Genomic DNA, 21,739 nt, shown 5'->3' with positions numbered 1-21,739 from the left:
GGGCCACGAAGTTTCAATCGCACTATACGTGCGCGCCCGCACGTGGTATTTTGTGGAAGAGCCACACTCGAGGGGCCAAAGAGCCACATGTGGCTCACAAGCCACAGTTTGCCAACCACTGGTCTAGGGTGAGACCTGAGAATTTGCATTTTTGTGGTAGCTCCTCTTATACACCTACATTTTCAGAAATGTGCCATAGAGACCAGCTCTCTCTACTGCCTAAGCCCCCTTACCCCCCATCCATATCCTCCTCTCTATGTGTGGTTGATGGCCTCACCTCTCACTAGGCTAGTGGTTTTTCTTTTTTCCTCTTTTTTAGGCTAGTGGTTTTTCATCATATAGGGACTCACTGGCACATTATCAGTTATAATATGCATGGCAAACGATTTGTTACCCATAGCTATTAAGTACTACAGATAGTGAATGATTTAGTTTTAAAAAATTTGATATTCTACTTTATAAGAATCCCACTCATTGTATTTAGATCAGTCTTCTTGAGAGGAAGAGAGCATGTTGATGTGAGTTACCCTGCTGGGAGTCACACGTCACCTACAGGCTGTTTGTTCTATACCACATGGCATCCAAACAGGATTGTGTCATGTGCATGGACACAGCAGCCAAACTGTAGGCACAATGTGATTGCAGTGCCTTCCAGCTGGTACGCTCTGGAATATACTTCCCTTTTTCTCAGCGGGGACACAATTGGCATTCCTAGAGGGGAGATTCTTTGAGATGTAGGATTATCCCGCACCTTGCAGGAGTATTAGCATCTCTGGACCTTCCCCATTAAATTTCAGTGGCACTTCCCAGTCGCTGTGGAAACCAAAATGACCCCGCAGACATTTGTAAATACCCCAGAGCATGGTAATTCTTCCCCTAGTTGTTTTAATCCACCCTTCATAGCAATCATGAGAGTAAAACTTCCTAAAATATAAATCTAACAACTTCACTTTCAGCTACCTAAACTTCCACAGCAGACCCTCATTAGCCATAAGACAGAATTCAGAAATCCATTGGTCTCAGATTCAAGGTCCCTGGTGACCTGCCTCTTAGCATCATTTCTGTTGATCTGTCCCACCTTCACCCCATGCTTTAGTGAGTATATCCATTTCCTTTAACGTTCCCAATTCCCTCTTCTCCCCATGCCTCTGCCCTTGACTCCTCTCTACCTGAATGGCTACTTACTTATCCTTCACGACTCAGATTAAGTATGCTGTGCATCTACCTAAGCCTAGGATGGTCAGGGAAGGCTGTCTGTAGGGATGTGCTTGCTACATCACAAGAGTCACACTTTTAGGATAATAGAGACATTTTGTATCTATCCCATGTATACCTCCAAGTAATGGTTGGTGGGTGCCCTAAAATGTTTGTTGAATGACTCATTTACTATACACAGTTGTCCTACCACTATGACTTTTTTCCTGATTCTATAAGAATGGCAAATATTCTAAGAATTCTTGCTTGGCGTCACTTACATAACCTTCCATGAGAAACCAAAGTTCTGACAGCACAGCAGCAGCAACTCAAAACTGTTAGCTATCTTTGGCCCTGAAGCAGGAGGTTTTCTTGCTAATGTCCTTTGTTGTTGTTGTTTTAATCCTGGAATGCTGGGGAACATGTGGCTTAGAAGCAGGCAAGAAGTTCTGGAACACTAGGGACTGTTCATCTCTCTCTCCCTAGCATCCTGTGAATGCCCTGACAGTCCATTCTTCTGGCAGAAGACTTAGTGTTATGGGTCAAATTGTGAACCTACCCAAAAAAACATACGTTAGAGTCCTAATCCCCAGTACTTCAGACTGTTACCTTATTTGGAGTAATCAAGTTGAAGTTGTCAGTGTGGCACTAATCCAAAATCACTGATGTCCTTATAAAAAGAGACTATTTGGACAGAGACAGATGCTCACAGAGGAAAGATGGTGTTAGGACACGCAGCGAGAATGCCATGTGAAGGTGGAGGGTTGAAATGATACATATATAAACTAAGGAACATCAAAGATGGCCAACAAACCATCGGAAGCTAGGAAAAGGCAAGAAAGGGGTCACCTAGGAGATTCAGAGGGTCCATGACCCTGCCAACACCTTGGTTTCAGTCTCCTAGCCTTCAGAAATGTGAGAGAATACATTTCTGTTGTTTCAAGTCACCCAGTTTGTGGTACTTTGTTACAGCAGCGCTAGGAAACTCATACACTGGGGAATAAATAAAGAGTGTGACCACTGCTCCGAAGCCAAAGGCTCTCCCTGTGCCTCACATGCCACACCCAGGGTTAACATGGCAACTGTGCATGGCCGCAGGCTGACTGGTGTGTGTAAACCACTGCCTTTAACCAGCTGATGCAGGTAATGAGAAGAGTTTATGGGCCCCACCTGGGTATGGAAAAGATGGATTCTTTCTGTGGCTTCCAGGAGCTCTTCCTCTACCTGCCTGCACCCACGTTCTGTCTGCTCTTGCAAGGACCTCAGTTCCTGCACCGCTGAGCCATAGCCACCTGCTCCTTCAGCTCACTATTCAGGTGTGTGCAGTCGTCCAGCTGCACCCACAGGTCCTGCGAGAGAAAACATGGGCCAGGGGCACAGGGCCCTCTGAGTTTAATGGAATACGCACCTGTGCATGCATGTTCTGAGGAAAGCTCCACCAACTTAAATTTAAGCATGTTCCCGCTCTCTTGAAGGGTTTGATTTGTGTCCCCACTCTTATTGCTCAATACAATCTGTTGATTGGTTGGCTTCCATGATCAGAGGCATTCCCCACCCCCATATTACAACTTGAAAATACCTTGATTTCAATCTGAAGTTGGCCCAGAGACTTGGTTGCCTCTGACACAGCTAAGCTGGAGTTCCATCTCATTGAGGACCCCTTCCATGTTTCTCTTCAGCTGGGTAGCCTCAATTCTGCTCCTGGTTTCAGAATCCAGACTAGACTGCAGAGAGTCAATAGCACACACTGCTGTTTCCTCCTAATTTTAGAATAACATTCAGGGGGGAAAATCATGCACCCAAATTAAGAAAGGTTACCTGCTGTGTAAATAACAGTTTAGGAAACAGAAGAGCATTAAAATTCAAGAAAAATTCTGGGTAATTAACAAAATGAGTCTAAAGCGTTTTCGGTTTTAAAGCAGAGAGGTTGAAGGGTTTGGTGAATGAGCACATGTCTATCATAACAGACTGAGATTCCCAGGCCAACCTCCTGGAAGAATCAAGGGAAGCACCAACCGGAATCTTTTGGGGGATTCCTATAGGGCAGACTTAGCCTTGTCTTAGGATCTCCCCCAAAGAATAATCTATGGCAATTATCTGTATTTTATAAAGTGGCTACGGGTGAAGGAAGAATGCTCTTTCAGATAGCCATAGTATTTAAACACTTTCAATGATGCAAAATGTCTGAACAAGGCAAGAAGGAGCTACCCAGGTAGAAACAAGTCTTGAGCTCCAGCAATGCTGTTCCAATGGCCTCCAGAAACTTAACTTTCCTTGAATAGCATGGTTATCTCTCACTGGGAGTGTGAGAGACAACAAAGGATTGTCTGAGAAAGCCAACTGCTGTGTGATACTGAATTACTTCATAAACAAAGCCCTATGCTGAAATCACACTTGCAAAGTGGCAGAAGATTAGACAATAACTGTGTGTTCAGGAAGGCAATGAAAAAAGTTTGGGGAAATCATGCCAATCATTTCCCAGCCCTTTTGCAGTGAATTTGGGACCATGTAACTGAATTCTTATGGATGGACTATGGGCAGAGTGTTTACAAGCCTAGCCAACACAAATTTTTTCCTCGTGATCCTGTACTCTCTCGTCCCCATCTATGACAAACTTGGTGGCCACATATGGAAGGTCATAGCATTACAAGATGGGAAAAACCTGGAAATGACTTGGAAGAATAGTGGCCTGCTCTCCACCCATACTCCAATTCTGACCTAGAGCAAAATAAACAAACTTTGATAATTTAAGCCATCAAGCTTTGGTGGGTGTGTTTAACTCCTATAACTAACATGTGCTTGTAAGCTCACTCTATTAAATAGGGCTGAGTGCTAAACAGATAAGGCAAAAGAGAAAAGAACCTTTCTGTTCTTCTTCATTGAACCTGTCAGCACAACATACTCATTCTGGGTCAGAATTAGGTTGCACATTGAGTTGTCATTGAGTTTATGTCCTGAACTCTAAGGCCAATTAGAAAGGTGGGTAGCCTGCAGGGGGATAGGCAGGTGGCCAGGGTTTCTGATTGGGTGACAGATGGAAGCACCACTTTCCATGACCACCCTTCTCTCCATTAGTAGGACCAGGTCTCAGAGTAGTTAGTTATGGAAATATATGGGGAACAACTCTTTCTGGTTCCAGAACTAGCAGCTCTCTCCTGCCAACCCTATGTTCCTGGTTGCCATATGCTAAGGTCAGCCTCTCATGCCTATCTTTAGGACCTGGTCCTTTGTTCAGTTCCCAGATCAGAATCCTATCGGGATGTCAGTATGTAAGTTAATAGAGACTGTTATGACTAAATGTTGAGGTCCTAACCCCCAGTACCTCAGATGTGACTGTATTAGGAGATAGGACCTTTTGAAGAGGTGATTAAGGTCAAATGAGGCCATGAGGATGGTTCCTAATTCAACCCGACTGGCATCCTAATAAAAAGAGGACATTTGGACACTCAGACACACCAGGAATGCATGCACACAGAAAGGGCACAGCAAGAGAAAGGCTATCTGCAAGCCAAGGAGAGAGGCTTCAGGAAAAAACAAATTTGCTGACACTTTGACTTTGGACGTATAACTTTCAGGCGTGTGAGAAAACAAATTTCTGTTGGTTAAGCCACCCAGTTCATGTATTTTGTTATGGCAGCCTGAGCCCATAACTCCTACAAGGACACGCACACTCAACATCACTAAAAGGTTTAAGACATCTCTCTGTCTTCCACTGGGGAAACTCATTTTTGCCACTGCTGACTCTCCTTATACAGGAACACTATAGCATCCCTAGTCTGGTGTCAAAATACTCTATACAGAGATACATTCTGCTTAAGCAGACAAACTGAATGTTTCAAGCTGTCCTTTTCCCGCAGTTGTTTATGAAGCTTCATAAGTGCCTCTAGACACATAAAAAGTGCTGTGGTTAAGAGGCTTGGATACGATGCAGACCTAGAGAATGGCTGCTAGACAATCACCACAATTCATGCAGAGTCAAGATATCTTTACAAGGAAAACTCCCCCAAGTAGAATTTTTAAGAAAAAATGAAGCTCTCGGGGCTAGGGCATTATGGTAAAAAGTTCCTTTCCCCCACCTCCAGAAATGTAAAATACAGTTTGAGGAAAGAAATCAAATGTAAAACAACAAAAAAATTAATCTGAAAACTTGAAAAATCTATAGACAATTCAATAGGTCCTTTCTATTGCAATACTGCTTATCTGTATCAGAGAAATATAAGATTTTCCTTAATTTCAATACAAATGATTCAGCTTTACATTATTAACAAGGCATTCTGTTAACTAAATGCCATGTATGAGTTTGAGATCCTGCTTTTTGTAGACATGATGAAATATTTTACTTAAAAATGAGAAGAGATTTAAACATATTCTTCTGGCAGAGACTTGAGCAATAAAAGAACTGAAGTCAGGTGGTGCATACAACTTAAGACCACGAGGCAAAGTGTGATATTATTGGGTTCACAGGCGTGGACCACATGGAGTGAAAGGATGATGGCACATTACTATATACCTGAGACTAGAGGGCAGTGGTGGGTGCACTATGCGTTATGGGCCAAATCTGGCCATGCCATTTGATCTCCAATGTCTATGGCTGCTTTAAGCTACTACAGAGTTGAGTGGTTGTGACAGAGCCCTGATGGCCTGCAAAGCCAAAAATATTTACTACCTGCTTTAAACAGAAAACATTTGCCTACCCCTTCTACCGGTGATCGAACCAAACAAATGCATTTTGATAGAATAAGGAATTTCGATGCCTCATTCCCAAAAGCGCCTTCCACAGCAATTCTCTGGGTCTATCTGAGAGACTGGAATACAGGCCAGGCGCACCCTGGCCTAGGCCAGTGAGAAAACCCTCACACATTTCAGCATGTCTTTGAATACCCTGGGTTGGGAGGAATATAATTGGTGATCCCCGAAGAATCAGGATGTACCTGTTTTTAACGCAATCTTGGGCCTTGTGGTAGGCCTTCACTTACATGGCATTTATGGCCACCAGGTGGCCTGTAAGCTGGTCCTTGACATTAGTCCTCCTTTCCTGTGTCTGGGGTGGAGAGGATCAAAGCCAGCCACCAAAGCTCCTCCCCTCCATCAGTGACTACATTGTCACCTCCCTACTTTAGCTATGCTAATTATAACATTTGCAGAAATTAAAAAAAAAAAAAAGACGGCCTATCATCCATAAAAGTTTAAGAAGTCTTGGCTAAAATAGCAGGCACATTGTCTCCTCAACATTATGTGCTCAGAAATCTGCTGAACAAGCAAAACACATAACACGCAAACCCAGCTGCTCATACATTTCACCACCCAGGCCTCCAGGCCCAGCTCACTCAGGTCAGTCCTCACAGAGAGAATGAAGAGTGAGCTGAACAGTAGAGAATGAGGTGAGTGAGTTGCCCAGTTTGAAGCAGTCAAGGTTTTGCCTTTGCCTCTGAGTCTCTCTCCTGCTTTTGTGGTCCCTTCAGCTTCCTGGGTCCTGTCTCAGAGGCCTCCTTCAGTTCCTGTAGAGTTACCTACGGTTTATGTGGACATAAGACCTAGAACCTCACCTTGGCCTCAGGCAATATTTCCCTTGAGTTCTATAATTTACCTGGGTTATCTTTGATGGCTTGAAATCCTATGCTTTACTCAAATTTTCCCCTCACATTCCATTGTTCCCTTAATATCCCCTCCTCTCCTAGCCCTAAAGTCAGATTATACCAAGGCATTCTGATACAATCGGGACTCACACAGAGCATTCCACGTGAAGGGGGCCTGGGATGCTATTTGTGAAATTTTGTAAGACATGCTCATCTTTCCTTTCCAGATGTACCTATTATAGTGATTATGAGTCATTAACTAAAACCCATGAATAGCTCAGCCCTCCCTCCTACCCGCCCCTTCTTTTTCAGCCCCTTCTTTCCCAGCTCCTGTCTAGTCTTCCGCTCTTTCTTCTCCAGCCCTAGCTGTTTGACTCTCGGGCTTCCTTTGCACGAAGATAATTACCTTCAGCGAATAGCTCTACGACACTCAGATGGACCTGATGAGATGCAGACTCTCTGAGGATTCGTTTTTCCTTAGCTCGGTTTATTAATAGGCACAGGTTTGACATTACCTGAAACGAGGGTGCTTTTTGGTGTGTGTTTTTTAAGTACACAAGGAGACATTCATTTTTGCTCCTCATAGAAGGAAGTAGGGCAAATATCAAGGCCCAATATTTTTGCCTTTCATCAAAAAATTTATTTTCACCACTGACTCAGAGCCTCTTAAGTAGACCAGAATTTATCACCACAGTCAGTCCTAGAGAGGAAAGTGCCGATGAGTGAGAGCAAAGCACACAAAGGCCCAAATTTGGCTTGACATCCTCATTTTTAAAAATGACCCCCTGTGGGATTTTTGTCTGAAAATGGGCTATGAGAAAGAAGCCATTTCAATAGTACATGTTAACAGTTTTTTGTTTTTTATTAATGTTTAACAAATGCACTGAAAGCAAGTTGCCAGTTGAACCTCGGACTCCAATGATTTTCTTTCTGACACATGGCTTTGACGTAGGGGGACAGATCAGATAGATAATATAATCATAGTTAATTCCATGTTTATAATCGTGCCTTTGATCTATAGAGTGTGAAGTGCTTTGCCAACATCAGCTTACTGATCTTCCTTACCACCTTCTGTGACATGTATGAGGCTGCTTTTATCCCCTCACTTCACTGAGAAGCTAAGAAGTGAAATGTCTAAAGTCATCAGCTTGCAATGATGGAGTCGGGAAAAGAGCCTGCCACCCACGAATCCTGTCTAATTCAGTTTCCTGACTATTAGGATGCAGCTGCCTCAACAGGGATTCATTAAGCAGCTTAGCTCTTGGCTTCTCCTCTCCAAATGAATGACCAGAGGTACAGGCAAGGGCTATGTGAAAATTTCACTTTGATATGACATTAATTTTAATACATAGCATCACATCTTTAGTTCTTTTCCTCCACTGCATTTCAGTTTCTTGGGTACCTAAAAAAGAGACTTTTTTATACAAAGACTCAGAGTATACACAGTAATTGTATATATAATTAAGTTTTTCGTGGGTGAGTATTTGAGGTTTGTATGGAAATAGAAGCTGCTCAAGTATAAACAAAATTATAAAAACTTACAGTAATTGTGTAGAAGTATTCTTGATAAGTAATGGTGGTAAGCTTTCTAGAAAGATTCAAGTTAGACTGCCTAAATTTCTTTGATAATGTTCCAACAGGGGTCATAAAAATAGCCAAGCACTGTGAGTTCTGTTCAATCAAGAGTTCTAAAATATGCAACTGTTGCTCATCAAAATAATCTTAAATGCCCCAAATTTTCTATTTCTTCATCTTTTTCTGAAAGCTTTCTTTCAAGTTCAGTTTTAGTATCTCAGAGTTCAAGCTGGAAATGAAGATTCTTACTTTCATTACATTATTACATTTCAGAGCTCCCTGAAATCCTATATAATAAAAGGTAATATGCAAATTGAGCCTCACACCCTTACAAGATGGCTGCCTATGACCAGGTCGGCAGAGGGGTTAGTGAGGGATGACCAAGTGACTGAACATGCAGGCTGCGTGTGGTGACCAGGCCGGCAGGGGGGTTAGTGAGGGACAACCAAACAACTGAACAGTAGGCTGCGTGGGGTGACCAGGCCAGCAGAGGGAGGGGGGGCAGTTAGGAGCGACCAGGCCAGCAGAGGGGGGCAATTTGGGGAGACCAGGCCAACAAGGTGGGGGGGCAGTTGGGGATGACCTGGCCAGCAGTGGGGGGGGCAGTTAGGGGTGACCAGGCTGGCAGGGGGGGCAGTTAGGGGCAATCAGGCCAGCACACAGAGGCAGTGAGGGGCGATCAGCCTGGCAGGGGGTGGCAGTTAGGGGCGACCAGGCAGGCAGGCAGGTGAGCGATTAGGAGCCAGTGGTCCGGGATTGTGAGAGGGATGTCTGACTGCCAGATGTCCGGCAGTCGGACATCCCCCAAGGGGTCCTGGATTGGAGAGGGTGCAGGCTGGGCTGAGGGCCCTCCCCCTCCACCCCACCCCCCTCGCCCCCTGTGCATGAATTTTGTGAACTGGGTCTCTAGTATATAAATAAAAAGCACTAAATTAAGTCCACTTTGGACATTTTTTTTTTTCTTTATAAAAGGTATGTCACTAATGTAGCTCTTTAGAGTTTCTGAGAAAGATCGAAGTTCAAATCAGGTCCCTTAAGTTGGGGACAGGATGAAACAGTGGTTAGTTTTGTCTGTCATGTGGTGGTGGGCAGTTAGACAGACATGAGCAGAGCAAGGAGGATGGGCCAAGTACAGGTCACCAGGGTGGAAAGCCCCAGGTACCTAGCATTGGGGAAACCTGGGAAGACAAGGACTTTACCCCCAGGGTAACCTTTCCTCCCCCAGCATATCTCTGGTCAGGCAGTTTAGACCCCTGACCTTTCATATGTTGGTCATGGGGTTTGAACTCTCCCCTGACTGCCTCCCCTGGCATGGTGCAGTCATATGGGTTAGACCCCCTTGCAGGGGGAACAAACAAGGGCCCAGAGAATAGCCCTTAAGCATTAAGCCCCCAGGACAATGAGGTTCTGACCCACATCAAATACATCTATGCCTCAGCTGTGTTTCACCTCCAGGCCCAGAAAAGCAGCAAAACCAGACAAGACACTGACACCGCTGCCTCAGGACCAGCTGCATTGACAAATAGCCCCTGCCCTGGAGCTGACCAATCTGTGGAGACACACCTGGAAAACTGATGAATAATCTATTGGGATCCTTCCCAGAGGTCTCCAAGATGACAACCCCAGTGCAGCTCTCTCTACAGAGCACACCTAGGCTTTCCCCTCCCTGGCCAGCCATAACTACCCCTCCCCCACCCCCCCCACCCCCACCCCCCCCACACACACACAGCACTTATTTCTTGCCTTTGGCTGTTCCCTAAATTCCAAGGGCCTTTCTTTTGTCTCTGGAATTCATTTCCTAAAGCCCCGCCCCCACACATTTTTTTTTTTTTTTCTGTAGCTCACTTCTTCTACCTCTGCGACTTTCTAAATAAACTTTCTTTTATAGTTTGAGTCCTGGCTCTGAATTCTTTCTTAGCTGAAACTTAAGTACTGAGGTCGCTGAACTGAGGTCCGGTCCGGCTCCACCAGTGTAACACCTGGTGCCGGTGCACTGCCAACAATGTCGCTTAATAGCTCTGACATTCTTAGGGTTTTCAGCTGTAGTTCAAGAACTAGAGTTCTAAAGCATTTTTAAAATATAAAATTCCAATCTTGTCTATGACTCTATTTAAACCTTTAAATTTATTACTCGACTTTTTATAATGTATCCCATCTTAGGGGTGAATCAATAAAAGTATCAAACTGGCACGAGGATTCCACCTGGAATCTTTTAATTCTGGATATCACAGAGGGATAGAGAAAAAGTTGAAAGCATTCAGAGAGCACGAAACAGAACTGTGCCCAAATACTGTCATATGAAGAACAACAAAGAAATTTAGGATGCATTTGACACATACATTCAGTGTGAGTCATTATCACCATAATTATTACTACTACTTCATATGAATTGCTTTGGCAGGTAGGGAGATCTCCTAGTCCTCTGAATATTTAAAGATAAGGCAATTACTACCAGGGTTATTATAAAGGTCATTCAAGTTTTAAAATGTGGGCTTGATTGAATTTTTAAAGCCTGTTCTTAAAAATGTATGTAAAAGACAAAAAAGCACTTGGATAATACTGAGGGAGGTGTTTATAAAGGTAACAGGGGCCCTGGCCGGTGAGGCTCAGTTGGTTGAGCATTGTTCTGTGCACTGAAAGGTCGCTGGTTCAATTCCCGGTTAGGGCACATGTCCAGGTTGCAGGTTTGATCCCTGGTGGAGGTGTGTGCAGGGGGCAACCAATCCATGTTTCTCTCTTGCTTCAATGTTTCTCCTTCCTTGCCTATCTCTATAAAATCAATAAAAACATATATTTTTTAAATAGGGCACAAGGGGTGATGACAATCTATGGTCAGTTAACAATTGGCAGACATTCCTGAGAGAAGGAATAATTTTTATGGTAGTCTTTTGTAAGGAGTGATTAGAATATGCCACAAAAACTAAAAATTAAAACTGAGTAGAAGTTTCAAAACAAAGATAAGAAAGATGTTAGAAATTTTAATATGGCTAAGGTCTTGCTGCTCTTCTCTGAAAACTACCTTCAATATAAAAGAAAATAAATAAAAAAAAACAAACACTTGGATAGCAATTTCCTCCTAGGGAATGGTACCCTTTCTTTCTTCGGGGGAAACTGCCACCTCTCACCCTCCAGATTGCACTGAGAAAGTGAATCTTTGTAGGAGGTGACCTGGGATAATTTGAGTTTTGTGACTTTAGAGATAATCTGATAAAGTTTCTCATAAAGGCTCACCCAGGAAAATAAATAACCCAATTTTACAAATACATGTCCAAGTTGATGAAGTATTTATGGATGTGGCTGAAGACAAAGCTTGAGAAAATGTGAATAGAATAGAGTGCCATCTAGTGGTACTAAATGGTATGAGTTCTATGGCCTTGGTAGTCTCACCTTTGATGGTAGTTAATTGAATATGCCAAGATGTCTATATGTTCTACAGGACTATAGGTACTGCTGACCAGTTATGTATCTCATTAGATTGTCATGGTGCTTGAAACTTCTACCATAGAAGTTTACTTCTTTGGGTTAAGGTGGTAGCTTTAGAAAGTCCCTAGCTAGAATGCCCACAGAGCCAGGTGAAGGGAATAAGTAAATGAAACAAGGTTTACCAATTTTACAAGAACCAGCTTTGCTAGGGAACTCCGCACTGCTAATTGCAAGGATTCTGTATAAGACGTAGGCGACTTTGGAAAAACAATTATGCATAAAAAGGCAAAAGCTGCATCAAGTGCTGTCCACTTGACAACTCTACATGCAAGGGTAATAAATATGAACACGGCTTCTGTCTGGCAGGGTTCTCACAGAAATGTAGTGGTGAGATAAATGCAGTACACACTGCTTGGCACAAAGCAGTGCTCTGGAGACTAATTTCCCACTATCACACTTCCAAACGGCCCTTACTAAAACTGGCTGCTGTGTCTTCTAAAAAAATCATTGTTTCTGTTGGAGGGTGAGTGGGGTTGGCGTGTGTTTTAATGGGAGTGGGTGCTCATTCTAAGGGTGGGTCAAGCAAATGAAATTCAACTGTTAGAAAGGCGGTATTGCAGCTCTAATTAATTGCTTAATGACTGTGACAGGGTGACTACCGTTTTAGTTCACCCTCTTTGACAAATGTTCTTCTCAGCAGTCCTTTCAATCACACTGTGGTTCTTGAGTTCTGGCTAAAATCAGAGTTTTCCTGAACTTTTAATCCATGCCACTGAAAATATTCCTGTCAAACAGCCCGCACAAAATGAGCTTTCAGAAACAAATTACCTAAATTTTTATGGGGGGGGGGGGGAGTGTTTTGATTGATTTTGTTTAGAGAGGAGAAAGTGTGAGGATATTTATTTTCAACATTCAACAAATATTTACTGAACCTCTACTACACAGGAGGCGATATTCTAGGTCAATTCTTCCCAAATGTTAATGTGCACATGAAACACCAAGGGATCTGGTTAAAATGCATATTCTGATTCAACAGAGCCTGGGAAAGGCCTGACTGTCCAAACGTCCAGTAAGCCCCTCCCCTTCCCCCGATGATGCCCATTTTGAGGTTTGAGTATGAGAGTCTATGCACTGGGTATGCCTACCATGTTGTTAACAGGTGAATAAGTGTCACTGTGTTGTTGTTGCTGCTGGAATGCAGACCTTCTGCTTTATCCCAATGATAAAAATCTTCTTTACTACCTGAAGGTAATACATGCTTCTTTCAGCACCACCTGGACTTCAGCCTTCTCTTGTTCAATCTCTTTCTTGACCTTTTCCATTTCACTTAACTTCTTGTTTTCTTCTCTCAGCCGATTTGTCAGATGAGAAATCTCTTCTGAAAGGGAAAAATAAGAGCAAAATGAAAGGAACTGTGGTAGGCAGCTAAACAGATGTGAACAGAGCAAGGATGATGGTACAGGTACAGAAGGTCACCTAGGTGGAAAGTCCTAGGTGCTCAGTAACGGACAATTGTAAGGTGGGACCTTGCCCCTCGGGTGATCTTTCCTCCCCCAGCATATTGCTGGTCATTCTATTCGGACCCCCCAACCTTTCCTCTCTAAAGATAATATCTAGGCCTCAGTTATATTTCAGCTCCAGGCCCAGAAAAGCAGCAAAACCAGACAATGAAACCAAAGTTGACCTCAGGACCAACTGCATTGAATAATGACCCGCTGCCCTGGCACCAGTCAATCAGTCAGTGGATACCACAACCCTGGTAGGACATACCTGGAAAGCTGCTGAATATTCCACTGAGATCTTCCCCTGGGACCTCCCCTAAAATCTTCTTAAAACCCCTTAGGAGGAAGACCCAGGGTGCTCTCTCTCCTGGGAGCCTGCCAGAGCCTTCCCCACCCCTATGCTTTTCCCCTATGCCTGTCCCCATTACCCTCCTCACTTCTAAGCTCCAAGGGCCCTTCTTTTGCTTCTGTAACTTGTTTCCTGATCCTATTTCTTCTACCACTCACTTCTTCTACCTCTGTGACTTTCCAAATAAATGTTCTCTTATAGTTTGAGTCTTGTCTCTGAATTCTTTCCTAACCAGAACTCAAGAACCATGGTTGCTGAACCAAGGTTTGGTCTGACCCCACGGACCTAACACCTGGTGCCATTTCCAAACTGTGGCCAACAGAACCAGTTTCATACCCATGATATCAAGCTAAGAAGACTGTTCTCAGAGACCCACTGGGACTGTTATGCCATCCTTGGTAACATGATGGCAAGGCCACCACTGGCACATAAGGGACCTTTGAATAAGGAAAAGGCATCTCTTTCTTCATTTGCCAGAAAGTTGCCTACCGTGAGTATAGTGCTTCTTACAGGGTTGTGCATTGAACACCTGTACAGTTTCACAGGGTGGTCCTGCTGGCTGGAGCAATGCCAGATTCTGCCTGGCGGTGCTCGAAATACAGACCCGGAATCCCTACACTTCCAGTGTCGGTGCTTAGCTATCAACACCAGTGACTGCTGTTTTGTCAGCTGCCACTCAACACCAGGGTGGGTTTCTCAAGCATAAACTGGGTCACTGTCTGCCAGAAGCCAGTGCAATGAGCCAGGTAGACCAAAGAATCTGAAGGAGCTCAGGCTCTTGAGGGTCCATGGCTAGCCTCTCATGAACACAAGCCTTTGACAGAGTAAGGCATCCAAACCTCCACCCCTGGTACTGTCATTGTCAGTTCTGCTTCTTTGAGGAGGAAGCCTCAAATACCTAAGAGGTATGGAGAAGGGCCAAGTAGCTCTTGGAATTACCCACAGTCCAGGGGCAGTAGAAGGAGCTCAAGAGCTTGCCTCTCCTCTGGTTCTGAGATCCTGGGCTGAGGTGTGATGTGAGAATTTTAAACAGTTACAAAAACAAACCCACTGGATAGCAATTCTCATGTGAATAATAAATCCTTCTATGGTAAGCTCTTTCCAGAAGAAGTGATCCCAAGGTTCTCGACTGACCATACCTTAGAATCACTTGGAGATCTTTTGAAACAGACCTCTGTCCAAACCCCACCCAAACCAAGCAGCACTCACCTCACCTGGGAACTTGTTAGAAATGCAAATTCTCAGACCCCCTCGTAGACCTAATGAGTTAAAAACTCAGCCAACTGTTCTAACAAGCCCTCCAGGTGATTCAGATACAGTTTAAGTTTTCTAACTACTGTTCCAGCACCTCTCGTAAACCCAGTCAGTGACCTGGTCATGGATATAGGTCAACATAGAAAGCAAGTTTTATTCATGCCTCCAATAGTAATGAACTTACTCCCAGGGCGTCTCAGGATTTTGATGCACATCACAGTTGGTACTGGTGTAAGCTGGCAGCCTCTTTCAAGGGCTGCTTGGCGTTATCTCAAAATTTAAAAATTCACTCCTTTAACCCAGTGATTTCATTTCTAGGACTCCATCCCACCTAAATATTTTTACATGTCCACAAGTATATGAACAGGGATGTATAATACAGAAGTATTTGTAATTATTTGTAACTAGAGGCCCGGTGCACGAAATTCATGCAAGGGGGGGGGGAGGTGTCCCTCAGCCCAGCCTCCACCCTCTCTAATCTGGGACCCCTCGAGGGATGTCCGACTGCCCGTTTAGGCCCGATCCCACCAGGCCTAAATGGGCAATCGGACATCCCTCTCACAATCCAGGACTGCTGGCTCCCAACTGCTCAACTGCCTGCCTTCCTGATTGCCCCTAACTGCTTCTGCCTGCCAGCCTGATCACCCCCTAACCACTCCCCTGCCAGCCTGATTGATGCCTAACTGCTCCCCTGCCAGCATGATTGCCCCTAACTGCCCTCCCCTGAAGACCTGGTCACCCCTAACTGCCCTCCCCTGCAGGCCTGGTCCCCCCTGCAGGCCTGGGTCCCCCCCAACTGCTCTCCCCTGCAGGCCTGGTCACCCCCAACTTCCCTCCTCTGCCGGCTTGGTCACCCCTAACTGCCCTCCCCTGTAGGCTTGATTGCCCTCAACTGCCCTCACTTGCAGGCCTGGCCCCTCCCAACAGCCCTCCCCTGCTGGCCATCTTGTGGTGGCCATCTTGTGTCCACATGGGGGCAGGATCTTTGACCACATGGGGGCAGCCATCTTGTGTGTTGGAGTGATGGTCAATCTGCATATTACTCTTTTATTAGATAGGATAGAGGCCTGGTGCATGGGTGGGGGCCGGCTGGTTTTCCCTGAAGGATGTCCCAGATCAGGGTGGGGGTTCCCTTGGGGCATGGGGTGGCCTGGGTGAGGGGCCTGTGGTGGTTTGCAGGCCAGCCACGGCCCCTGGCGACCCAAGCGGAGGCCCTGGTATCTGGAGTTTATTTATCTTCTACAATTGAAACTTTGTAGCCTGGAGTGGAGCCAAGCCTTCTGCTTGCTCCGTGGCAGCAGCCATTTCTGTTGGGATTTATGTATCTGCTATAATTGAAACTTTGTAACCTTAAGCGGAGGCCTGGGCCGGCCAGAGGGTGCAGAAAGCTTGGCTTCCTCCATCACCAGGGGCAACCCTAGCCTAAACCAAACATCAGCTCTTTCCAGCTCCGTAGCTGTCGCCATTTCTGTTTGGATTTATGTATCTGCTATCATTGAAACTTTGTAGCCTTGAGTGGAGGCCTAGGCCAGCAAGGACAGGCGGAAAGCTTGGCTTCCTCCATTGCCGGGGAAACCCAAGCCTCCCTCCTGCTCTCTGTGGCCGTAGCGATCTTGGTTGGGTTTATTTGCATATGCGCTCCTGATTGGCTGGTGGGCGTGGACTGTGGGCGTGGCTTGTGGGTGTAGCGGAGTGATGGTTAATTTGCATATTACTCTTTTATTAGATAGGATTGTGAAAAAATATATTGAAAATGAATAAAGGCTAGTTAAGTAAGTGTTAGTCACCCTTATAAAACACTGTGTAACTATAGACAATCACGTGGTAAGTCGCCATGCAAAGAATCACAGGCACACAGGAAGGTGGCACAGCCAGGACTTAAGTGTGTACATGCCAGATGCAATCTCAGATCTGCTACACTGTGACTTTGGACCAGCTCTTAACCTTATGTGACTCAATATAATCAGCATTTTACAGATTAAAAAAAAAACTGACACATAAGACTGTTCTGAGAATTAAATAATAAAAAAATTGTATATAAAACAGTGCCTGGCATGTAGTTTAGGCTATAAAAATATTTGAAAATTATAAAACATATTGATAAATGAAAAAATAAAAGGTGTAGGATAATGTGTAATTTGAGTAAAAAACACATGCATGGATATATGCATGGAAAATCTTAGTAAGGCTATGGATATAAAAAAAATTCTTAATTGTGGCTTCCTTTACATAATAGAATTGGGAGCTAAAGATAGAAAAGTGTTCTTATTTTTAGAATAAAAATAATATCTGTAGTAAAAAAATTTTAAGTAAGAAAAAATGAACAAGTTAAAACCTGAGTGGGAACATGCCAATGTTGAAGTGTCGGCCCATGGAGGACAGCCTTACCCTTGCAGCCTGGGCTCCCCCAGAGGTCCTTGCTCCTGCTCTGGCTCCAAGCACGGCTCAGACCCTGTAGGGATTAGTTCTCCCTCTGGAGGAGCTCCTGGCTCACAGTTCTCTCCTCACAAGTGTGCCTGAGCTTGGGAGCTCGGTGCTGAGGTCCCGGCCTCCTCCTGAGAGGCATCCAGCTTTGCCTGAGATTCCTCGAGCCTCTGCCTCCAGCCATCCAGGCACTTGTCAAAGTGCTGCTGCTTCTGGTCCAACACGGCTGCTGTGGAGCAGGCCTTCCCCAGATCCCACAGGCATCCCCCAGGTCGAGCTGCAGGCGGTGCCTAGCCCTCTCCAGGGAGTCATTTCTGGCATTGACCACCCCCATGGCTCCAGCAGCCTCCTGCAACCTAGTCACCAGCTTCTTCCTGAGAGAGGGAGACCCAAATGGCAAGTGAAGCCACAATCCTAAAGAGCTCATCCAGTTTGTACTTGACTAAAGAAGCACATGGGGACAACATCGGGTGGCTTAATAGTATGAAGCAAAAGCAGCTTGTGTCTGAAAATGACCTCCTTGTGCTTATAGAACCCAGATGTCTCCTGACCACCGTCCTCCCACTCCTGTGTCCATGTGTCCTTTATTTCCCCTACCCTTTTCCAACCTGGACTTGGAACTGGGGATCTCTGAGTCCCTGTAAGTATTTGCTCACCCTAAACCTTAAATAAGCAACAAAGCATACTGAGGACTTCATAAGAAATGGGAGAAGGAGAAAGATTGTACTGAATACTCCACCAACAGTAAGCAACTATTAAACATCCTTAGGCATATCCAGTCTCTAAAGAGCTCCTTGGCTATGTTGCTTCCAAAGAACATCTGTTGGCTCTCTCCTGCTCATTCTCTCCCTCTCTTGTGCAGCTCCTAAATGGGCCCAATTTATCTCTTTTCTCTAAATGTCTTTTCTATCTCAGTTCCTCTGCCCAAATTTACACACCCCAATCCATCCAACTGTTAAGCTCATTTAATAGATTCCACTGCTCTTAAGGGGTACCTCAGCCCCTATCTGCATTTCTTGAGATGGGGTGGTTTATTAAGGTGCCTCTTCCACCACCTCCACAATCCAGAGCTGTGGGGCTTTTGAATGGATGAAATGTGTTCTCCTGCTCACATTTCCTGCATATACTTCTTAGATGAAAGACACTAAGTACCATAGCTTCTTCTCATCTACTGTGTTTTTTTTTCAAATTTTTTATTGAATTTATTGGGGTGACACTGGTTACTCAGTTACTGTTATTAAACAGAAAAAGGCCCTTGGGAATTCACATGTGCCACACAACTAGCCCAATAGAGCAATGTGGTAACAATGCCCCTTCTTGGTGGAATCCTACAAAAACCAGTCTGTGCTCAACATCCAGGAAGGAGCTGGGAGCTGGGCTCTCATAACTTTTCTTGGCTTACTGCTTTCTAAGTCACCTCATGTCTTTGCTTCATTTTCCTGAACTGTGAAGAGGAGATTCTGATGGACTGCATAATGACTACAAACAATACTGCACTGTACACTAGAAAGTTGCTATGAGAGTAGAGCTTCAATGTTCTCACCATAATAACACAACAGACAGTAATCATGTGGGGTGAAGAATGGGTTAACTAATCTTATTGTGGCAAAGATTTTGCAGTATGTACATGTATTAAGTCATCACATTGTATATCTCAAACTTTCACAACGTTAGATGTCAATTATATCTCAAACTAGAGGCCTGGTGCACAAAATTTGTCCACTGGAGGGGTGTCCCTCAGCCCAGCCTGCACTCTCTCCAATCTGGGACCCCTTGGTGGATGTCTGACTCACAATCCAGGACTGCTGACTCCTAACCACTCACCTGCCTGCCTGCCTGCCTGCCTGATTGGCCCTAACTGCTTCTTCCTGCCAGCCTGATCACCTCCTAACTGCTCCCCTGCTGGCCCGATTGATGCCTAACTGCTCCCCTGACGGCCTTATTGTCCCCAACTGCTCTCCCCTACCAGCTTGGTCGCCCCCAACTGCCCTCCCCTGCTGGCCTGGTCACCCACAACAGCACTCTCCTGCCGACCATCTTATGGTGGCCATCTTGTGGCAGCCATCTTGTGATGATGTGGGGGTGGCCATCTTGTGACAACGTGAGGGCGGCCATCTTGTGATGACATGAGGGCACAAGGGCCATCTAGACTTTTATTAGTATAGCTAAAGCTGAAAAAAGAGGATGTTTTACCCCACCTGAAACAGGAGTCAAATAAAATAATTACATATATTGACCTTCCCTCCTTTCCTCTCACTCTGACAGCGCCCAGGTGCACTGAACAGGAGTGGGGAACAGAGGAGCAGTGTGGGGAGGGGAGTGAGTTGCGTGAAGGTGAGCCCCTGGCCAGCTGCCAGAAGATCCCACCTGAAGGAAACCCAAGTGTCCATTGAATTTCATCCAAGAAGTGGGCGCCTGGGTCTGAGCACCTGGGTTAGCAATAATTACTAGAGCTCATCCTACACATTACCCAGAGGAGGACAACCATTTGCCTCCTGTGCTCCTGCTCCTGCCCACCCCCTCGTCTGCCCCCCAGCCCCCATTGGTGCCCGCTGTGGAAGGGGAGCTCCAGAATGAAAAGCAAGAAAGGTGTTGCTGCTTCTGGCAGTGAGACTGAGGATGACGACAGCATGGACATCCCCCTGGACCTTTCCTCTCCTGCCGGCTCAGGCAAGAGAAGGAAAAGGGGCAACCTGCCCAAGGAATCTGTGCAGATTCTCCGAGATTGATTGTATGAGCACTGATACAATGCCTATCCCTCAGAGCAAGAAAAAGCATTGCTGTCCCAGCAAACACATCTATCTACACTATAGGTCTGTAACTGGTTCATCAACGCCCGCCAAAGGCTCCTCCCTGACATGCTGAGAAAGGATGGCAAAGATCCAAATCAGTTCACAATTTCCCGCTGTGGGGCCAAGATATCTGAAGTGAGCTCTGTGGAGTCAGAAATGGGCATCAAAAACTTCATGCTGGCTCTAGAGGAGAGCCCATTTCATTCCTGTACTGTTGGACCAAACCCAGCCCTAGGGAGGCCACTGTCCCCTAAGCCGTCGTCTCCAGGATCCATTCTGGCTCGTCCATCTGTGATCTGTCATACCACTGTGACGGCATTGAAAGCTGTGCCTTTCTGTCAGCCATATATATACAGCAGATAGCAGCCAGCAACTTTACAGACACCTCCTTCATGTACCCAGAGGACACATGTAAATCTGGACCAAGCACAAATACACAAAGCGGTCTTTTCAACACTCTTCTCCCTACTCCACCAGACCTCAACCAGGATTTTAGTGGATTTCAGCTTCGAGTGGATATTGCACTCAAATGGGCTGCAGAAATGAAGCTTCAGGCAAAACTTACAGCTTAACCCTTTTCAAGCAAAACAGTTCTAACAAATGTTATGATTTCTGGGGTGATGGCAAGAAATAAATTGCATTATTCTATATATTTTTTATTAATATTTGCACATGGGATTGTTAAAATGAAGCTTCCTGTTACTGAGATGTCGTCAATGGAATACAGTCATTCCAACAACTATAAACTAAAAGCTACTGTAGAAACAAAGGTGTTTGGTTTTTTTTAATGTTTCTTGGTAGATTATTCATAATGTGATACGGTTCCCAAGATCATGTGATTTTTCCCCCCTTCCCCCTTTTTTTTGGTTGGTGTTCTTTCAGACTGCAATACTTAGAGAACCTATAGCATCTTCTCATTCCCATGTGGAACAGGATGTCCACATACTGCCTAATAAATTTTCAAATTTTTTTCAAACAAGTATAAATCTAGTTGATTGATGCCTTTTTTCATGACATAATAAAGTACTTTCCTTTAAAAAAAATATTGCATGTATTTTTAAGTACTTTAGAAATGCTCAATTGGCACCAGAAAAGAGGAATTTTACTTTGGGTGACTAACTCTGCTGGTTTGCCCGGAACTAAGGGGTTTCAGCAAAACATAGTCATGTCAGTGCTAAGATCAGGATTGTCCAGGACAAACTGGCCAAGTTGGTCACCCTTGTTTCACTGATAATGTTCTACATTTAATACTGACTACAATTTTGCTCAACTTGATAATCGTAAGTACCTACTTAGTTGTCTAGAATATACATGAGTATATGGGAGATTAAACAACCAAATTCCTCTCGTTGGGGGATTTAGAACTCAGAAGCAGTAAACTGGGTCTCAGGTGAGCAAGACTCCACAAAACTAACTCATCATGTGACCCCAAGTCTGGTAATGAAGACACAGATCCTCAAGTTCCCAATAAAAAAAATAGAATCCTAGATTTTTTTTGTATGGCTCTATCTCCCTGGGGTGATTTAGAGAGAAAGCATAAAACAGACAATGCCTTATTTAATCAATGTTCAACTAAGTTTAAAGCAAAAATAATTTTAGCTATTACCATATTATTTTTCTTTAGTTGTCATGTATGACAGAAGAACAATT

At 44.7% G+C, this 21,739-nt stretch overlaps 1 protein-coding gene and 1 pseudogene across 2 annotated transcripts in view; one reads left to right on the top strand and one right to left on the bottom strand.

Moving 5' to 3' along the window:
• MYH15 (myosin heavy chain 15) overlaps positions 1-21,739 on the bottom strand; it is a gene marked incomplete at both ends in the record, with an annotated part of 153,789 nt that overhangs the window by 16,869 nt on the left and 115,181 nt on the right. The window contains 14 exon segments of the mRNA XM_079766318.1: positions 2,365-2,468; positions 2,471-2,543; positions 2,774-2,819; positions 2,821-2,939; positions 2,942-2,954; positions 8,501-8,562; positions 8,566-8,603; positions 11,951-12,025; positions 13,024-13,146; positions 14,109-14,178; positions 17,368-17,399; positions 17,402-17,422; positions 17,425-17,553; positions 17,556-17,671. Of these exon segments, the coding sequence (XP_079622444.1) occupies positions 2,365-2,468; positions 2,471-2,543; positions 2,774-2,819; positions 2,821-2,939; positions 2,942-2,954; positions 8,501-8,562; positions 8,566-8,603; positions 11,951-12,025; positions 13,024-13,146; positions 14,109-14,178; positions 17,368-17,399; positions 17,402-17,422; positions 17,425-17,553; positions 17,556-17,671 (1,021 nt within the window).
• On the top strand, positions 19,871-20,661 carry LOC307096894 (homeobox protein TGIF1-like; annotated as a pseudogene). The gene has a single exon. The product of its transcript is annotated as a homeobox protein TGIF1-like (transcript).

This window comes from Cnephaeus nilssonii (assembly GCF_951640355.1).
Source record: "Cnephaeus nilssonii genome assembly, chromosome: 3".
NCBI classification, from domain to species: Eukaryota; Metazoa; Chordata; class Mammalia; order Chiroptera; family Vespertilionidae; genus Cnephaeus; species Cnephaeus nilssonii.
This window is presented reverse-complemented; position numbering and strand designations above follow the sequence as displayed.